This window comes from Sipha flava, unplaced genomic scaffold, assembly GCF_003268045.1.
Source record: "Sipha flava isolate LNK unplaced genomic scaffold, YSA_version1 224_pilon_pilon, whole genome shotgun sequence".
NCBI classification, from domain to species: domain Eukaryota; kingdom Metazoa; phylum Arthropoda; class Insecta; order Hemiptera; family Aphididae; genus Sipha; species Sipha flava.
The window spans coordinates 704121-711464 of NW_020272857.1; the positions used below are offsets into that span (position 1 = coordinate 704121).

Here is a 7344-nt window from a genome sequence, read left to right on the forward strand (position 1 = left end):
ATTTTGTAATTTAAAATTCATAAAACATTTCTTTGCAGTAAAAAAAAAGTTACAAGAAAGTGTAATATCAAAAATCTTTTATAAACGTTATAAAATAAAATGTTTAACTTTAATGAATTTCTATTAAATGTTGTTAGTTATTTAGTTGATGTGCTATAAATATTTATCATAGTGACTAAAAACATTAACTGGATTTTAAAGAAGTTCTTTAAGTTCGAAATATTTCAATAAATTTTTTGTTGCATATGGGTACTAGACATTTTTTATGTTCCCAAATTGTAAATGCTTTTTTTTTTTTGTGAAATTTCAAACATTAAAGGTTTATTATTTAAATTTAAATTAAATTAATAAATTCTGTTTTAAAACTGTATCAACCATATTTAAAATTATAAGCTGATCCACCTTCTTTTGCTCAAAATTGGTTTTTTTTTTGAGGGCAATTATATATATGATACACTAGTTTTAATTCTTAATTATCCAATGTATGGTTATTATTATTTATAATAACTTATAAATAATAATATATATTAAATATAGTAAAAATTATTATCATTTATTTTTATTGTGTTAGATATTAAATTAAAATTAAATTGACATCAAAATGTAAAAGAATTTTTAGAAAAAAACATTTTTCATTTTATTCAAATAATTAAGAGTTTATTTTAGCATTGAATAGTAAAACAATATACAAATATACATTTAAAAATTCATTCAAGAATAATATTTTAGGAATACATCATTTGGATAAATTTAAAGAATTAGTGTTCATAACATTATTTTAGGCTTAATTTACTATATATGAATATAAATGTACGTAAAATAAGTTACATTTTTATTGGTAATGCAGTGTAATTAATAACAATACATTATTTTTTACATTAAACATTTAAATTAAAATATGCAGTGTCTAATACATGGGAATAAATATAGAACATTAATTAATATTATAAATATTAATTTTTTTTATAAATAAATATAAAAATCAAATATTTAGTCAACTTGAGGACTTTTTATAATAATTTATAATAAATCTTAATTTCTAATAATAATTGTTAAATATAGGATGAAAAAATATTTACAAATACTAATCAATTTAAAAATATTATTATTCAAAATAGTTGGGAATTGGAAACACATAATTTATGAAATTATTGAAAACAATTACATCTGAATTATTGAAGTTTTAATAAAATATCTTAGCTTATTTCAAAAGAATAATACAGGTTTTAAATTTTTTCATAATCAGCCATTTGTTATTTAATTTGTGTCAGTTACTTCAGATGAATTAATGCCAATAACTGAACATTCTTCAGAAGAATTGTTGTCAATTACTGGACATTCTTCAGAAGAATTTTTATCAATATCTGTACATTTTTCAGTTGAGTTTATGCCAATAACTGAACATTGTTCAGAAGAATTCTCACTAATTACTGAACATCCTTCAGATTCATTTGTTTCTTTGTTTTCATCACTTGAAATAGGTAGTTTTTGTACTATATTGATAATTTCATTTTCATTCAAATGCTGGGAGTTATTTGTTGATAGCATGTTATCAATACAAATTTGAATATCTTCTTCTGTAAGAGAAGTAATATCTTTTTCATTATTATCTACTGTAGCCACCTCATTTTTATCATTTACTTCAAATGTTATAACTTCACTTTTGCAATCCATTTCATTAGAATTATTAACCATCAATAAATCTTCAGAAGGAAGCTGTTCTGGGCTTATTTTATTTTTATTATAATTTAATTCATCTATAACTGTATCTACGTTTTGAATATTATGTACATCAACATAATCACTATTGTTATCATCATTATTATTACTTATATCCTGTTCTTCATTATTTCTCAAGTCATTGCTATCATTATTTTGTTCATTTATATCATGATCATTTTCATTATTCAGTTCTTCAGGAATATCTAATATTGTATTGGTAGTTCCTTCATATTCAATTTTACCATTGAAAAATCCTTTATCACTTTCTATTAATCTTTCAATATCTTCAGCATTACAATTGGCCAACGATGTTGTATTGGATATTACTGGTAACATTACATCATTATCAGAATGAGTAGTTTCAACTGTAATATTTTCAGAATTTTCTGGTCCACCATGCACATGCTCATCATGCATTAATAATGCTATTTTATACATAAACTTAAAGGGACATTTTGTACAAGAAAATCGTTTAAATTTATGGTATGGAAGTCTCCTTCCATGATGTATTTTCCAATGTTCAACAAAACTTAGTCGAGTGTAATATTCCTTACATTTAGTACAATAATAATTATGAGGTACATTTTTCATAGAGCTTTTCATTGTACTTACTGAAGAACAAATATTCCAATGCTTTATTAATCCGTTCTTAGAACTAAACTTCTTAGGGCACTTAATACAAAGATAATAATTATCTACAAATGGAAACATTTCATAGTCATTTGCCATTTCATTACTTTGTGAAGAACCAGAGCTAGTTTGATTAATAACTTCATACATATCTTTCCCACCATCACTTGTATTAGCCATTTCATAGTCAGATGTGAGTGTATCATTACTTTGAGAAGTACTAGATAATATTTGATTGCTATCTTCACCTTCCATTTTACTTGTGTTTACTAATTCATAAGGTACTTTGCTTTTCATTGATGTATTACTCAATCTTTTTCTTGCGTCTTTTTTTTGTAATGATTTAGGACTGTGAATTTTTATATGACTTGATAAAGCTGCAGCTGTAAGACAAACTTTACCACAATATACACATTTAGAATTAGAATATTTTGTTTTTTTAATCAAATGAGGTTTAGGTAATACTTTTTTTTCAATTTTATATTGACATTTAACCAAATGATTTTTAAAATTATGAATAGAAATTTCATTTTTACAAAATGCACAAATTATAGTCTTTTTATTCTTTTTATTTGCTATTAAATCACCATCATGTATAGTATATTTGTGAATGCTTAAACTTTGAAGGTCATTGAATACCTCAGTGCACTCAAAACATTTAAACATACCAGGAGTTCGGCAGTTACCCTTTACTTGATGCATTCTTAGACCATTTAAATTGGAAAATGGTGAACAACATTGCCAACACATCAATTTATTTCCAATTTCAAAATGCTCTCTGTGGTGAAATTTAAAAACAGCAAAATTTTGAAAAATAAGATTACAAGAAGGTTTTAAACATGTAAAAAGTAGATGTTGTGCAGAACGCGGAATTTTTTTATCTTTCCCTCTTTTATATTCATTTTTTTTATCATTAAGTAACATTGTTTCACTTTCCTGAGGTTCTTCGTGTTTCATACAGTTATCAGTTACATTGTCTTTAACATTTTTCATTTGGTTTTCACGACAATGCTTAATATGTTCATTCATTTTCATCAGATCTGGAGATGATTTTTCACAATAAAAACATAAATAATTTCCTGAAGAGTTTATAAGCCGACCATTATGTGTTTTTAGCTTATGACTGGCAAATTCTGCCATAGTATTAAATATTATATTACATGTAAAACATTTAAATATATTTAATGTGCAACAGCGAGTGTGAAAACCGTTAACATCACGTTCAGATATTTTGTTTTCTTGGAAACAACGAAGACATAACATTACTCCAGAAGGCATACCAATGTGTTGTCTATAATGCGGTGTAAAATCTTTTAGAGATCTAGACAATATATTACAATTAGGTACCAAACAAGTTGAAAATTCTTTGTTGTAATGGGAACAGTCATGATCAAAAATATTCTTCCTTTTACAGATGGAGCAGTAGTTTAGATCTTCAAATGTAGCTGAATCATTTACTGAATTGTTTTGAACCATTTCCTCACCATCCGATGATACATAAATTACTTCATTATTAACAGTCACTTCTTGGCAAGAAGATGTATCATCATCAGATTCACTAGAAACAGATACTGATCTTGTTGATTGATTTGTTGTAAATGATTGATTATAACTGCTTCGATTACTACTAGTGCTACAATTAGTTGGTACATTTTTTTTCACTACAGATATTTTTGATTTTATTTGAGAATGTGATGCATTTGTTGATTCAGCAGTATTTCTTGAATCCAATGAAGTATCAGATTCATTAGAAGTTTGCTGGCTGTTTTCAGTTGCATTAACACCAAACTAAAAACAGACATATAAGAATAATTATATCAAACATAATAAAGGTTAGTCATTGTATTAGTAGTATAACATTTTTTAAATAACAAGTTTACATCAATAACCTTCCAAGTAAAAAATAAAAAAATAATTGGATATTTGTTCTTAAATATTTTAATAATATATACTTATGCAGAGATGATATCCTAATTACTAGAGCATGGATTTCAATGCAAAATGTATTTATTTTTTCTAAATCCTTACACAATGTTTAATTTGGAAAAAATATGTTTCAAGTGATATAGATTCATATAATTTAATTTTCAATTTGCATTTTTTGTCATGATTACTTCTTTAATGCATTTTTAGTATTTTCACTACTTTATTATTTCATTGTTTTGAACATAATTTTCATATTTCTTAAAAATTTAGCATTTTTGGAAAAAATTAAAAAAAATTCAAGTATTCAATATTTTTCTTTAATCAACTTATTGACAACTACACTTTATCATCTTATATTATCATTATGTCATTAAATTATGGTATAATAGTCAATGACGATAACAATAGTATGGACTATGTGTATGGAAAGAGTTGATCAAATAAAATAAAAAAAAAAATGTAGTGCATTTTTGGTACTCATTTTTTACATTTTTAATGCCATTAATTAATTTTTTTGTTCATAATTGCATTTTTTTCTATGGCATTTTAAGGTATTTTTCAAGGAATTAAAATCTGCGCCCTACTAATTACTTATGTAATTCAAATTATTTCACATAATATTTAACTATAATAACTTTATGAAATAATTATACTCCATGATATAAATAGTTATTTATATTTTTCTTAAGGAATTTAGAAATAATAATATATTTATTTAAATAAGAATACAAATAAAAAGTACACAATGCTTTTTTTTTTAAATTATATACAATATAATTAGTGATAAGGTAATATAAGGTATAAAAATAATTTAGAATTATGAAATATTTTTAACTAATAATGCAATAAATTCTCAATATAATGTACTTATTATAGTAATTAAAACATATTTTTTTAACAGCAATTGGATAAATTGAATAAAAATAGTGTTAGATATCCATTTACCCTGAAAATAAAGGTGGTAAGTTACAACAGTATGTTAAACATGTAAATTAATAACATAAAAATGAAATAGAATACCATTTGTAAATCAGAATTCAGAAAATTTTATTTTAGTATAAATACTTGGTAAAACAATGGCGCTGAAACCAAATAATTCAGGTAAGATATGTGTTCATAAAACAATGAGACCTGATCACCGACCTACAATTGGATTTAGAGCCTAATAATATTTAAATTACATTATTAGATAAATAAGACACATGAATTAATCTATTGAGCAGTGAATACTAACTAGTTGATTACCAACAGTGTTTGTTCATAATTCACAATAACTAATGACTTGCTGATACAAGCACTGGAGACTAGACTAATTGAAAAAATGATTAATTTAACACTTAAATTGGTATAAATAAAAAGTAACCAAATCAAAATAACATGTTGTTTACATATTATATAATTATTAAGGGCAATGTGGCCAAGGAAATAAATTACCTGAAACGTTATTGTCATTTAAGAAAATTAATATATAAATCCATCAAGAAATCCAAATATAATATAAATGGAAATAAATAAATATTGCATGAGAATAATATTGAAAAATGTTACTTTTTTTTTTGCAATGTAATTGATAACAATTTGAGATTCGGCAGCTTTATTCTTCATCTCAGTCCAGTTTGACAATGCTGAATGACAATTTTCACAAATGATTTTTGGTTTAATATCATCCTTGTCAACCTAAGAGTATTTATATAACGCCAATGATTAATAATATTAAAAAGGTTGTTTTTGAATTTACAAACCTTGACCCCTAAGAATTCAAAAATTTGTTGATTCAATGGTACACCAACTCCACTTGGTGTGAAAATATGTATAAACTTGACATGTCGGTTAGACTCCGGTTCTAATAAACAGATTCTGCAGAGATCAAAATTTTCGCTGTGTAGATGCATTTGTGAGTTACTCATTGTCACAATCGTTTTCAGACAGCCACGAAGGAAAACCAAAAATCCGACTACTGGGAGAAACACTCGGCAATCAACACTTCAAATTAGTGATGATCCAACATGGTAATTTATCGATTTTCTGCGCTCGCCGACAGTGTAAAAACCGTGTGGTGAAGTTTAACAGTAATGTTTCAAAGATATCTAAATAATATAAATACATAAGTAATATTGAATCACTAAATCACTACACCGATCGAAAGAGCGCGCTTACAAAAGGAGGGGGGATCAGGTTTGCATAAACGTACACAATATAATGACAATTGACAACATAAGGTAGCATTTATAATTTGTAGCAACCGCAACGTGATATCAACCAATAAATATTTTACCTGACAATGGCCGAACACGAGCAGTGAACGTAATTTTGACAAAGTGTAAATGTAAACCTGGTAAACAGAAACGCTATACTGTAGATTGAATAGTTAACCATCTGATTTTGTCTTACAGTGGAGCCAAGGAAATTATAACACTCATTGCATGAGGCAAACGTGGTTTCTCCATCCCTAGTGTTAAACTAACTATTGACGTTTTTGAACATGAAAAGCATGGTATCACTCGTAATCACTATTAGTTGTATTATCAATAACGAAAAAAAAAATAACCTAACCTAATCATTAAAATATGTTGTAAGAATAATGTTGGGACTGAATATTATTTAACCCATGATATAATAATAATTATTATTATATCATGATTTAATCGACAATTTAGGCATTTGGTGAGAAATTATGGTCATATAATTTTAACAGTTAAGGACGTAAAGGAAGGTTTTGATTTTATAAGTCACCAGTAAAAATCATAAATTAATAATATGTTTGTATAAATCGCAATTATATTAAGTTCAATTTTAAATTCTTGTTCTTTTGTTTTTTATATCTTTTCTTTGATGTCCATATGATTTAGATCTTAGAAGATCAACATTTAAGGCGCCAGTTATCAAAAATATGAATAGTTATTTGTTTTTGATAGTAATCGTTGTTTAGTTGGTGCATTTAACGCTATAGATACTGATAGGGATGGAAAATACTATGGTATATCAAAATATTGATATTTCGTTCTTTGACATTTGATTATGATATATTGTTATATCCAAGGTATCGATATAACGTCTATATCAATC

The 7344-nt window shown here is 25.5% G+C and overlaps 1 protein-coding gene across 3 annotated transcripts; it reads right to left on the reverse strand.

Moving 5' to 3' along the window:
• Positions 1-1195: 1195 nt before the first annotated feature.
• LOC112683332 (zinc finger protein 184-like) lies at positions 1196-6768 on the reverse strand. Of its 3 annotated transcripts, XM_025554334.1 has the most exons (5): positions 6670-6768; positions 6554-6610; positions 6021-6365; positions 5827-5955; positions 1196-4140 (listed from the first exon to the last, which is right to left on the reverse strand). In XM_025554334.1, the coding sequence occupies exons 3-5, from the start codon at positions 6183-6185 to the stop codon at positions 1258-1260; spliced, it is 3177 nt and encodes a 1058-aa protein (XP_025410119.1). In that variant the 5' UTR covers positions 6186-6365; positions 6554-6610; positions 6670-6768; the 3' UTR covers positions 1196-1257. The 3 variants fall into 3 exon arrangements, with proteins under 3 accessions (XP_025410119.1, XP_025410118.1, XP_025410120.1); XM_025554333.1 differs by having other exon boundaries at positions 6554-6754; XM_025554335.1 differs by lacking the exons at positions 6554-6610; positions 6670-6768 and adding an exon at positions 6436-6547.
• Between the last annotated feature and the right edge of the window lie 576 nt (positions 6769-7344).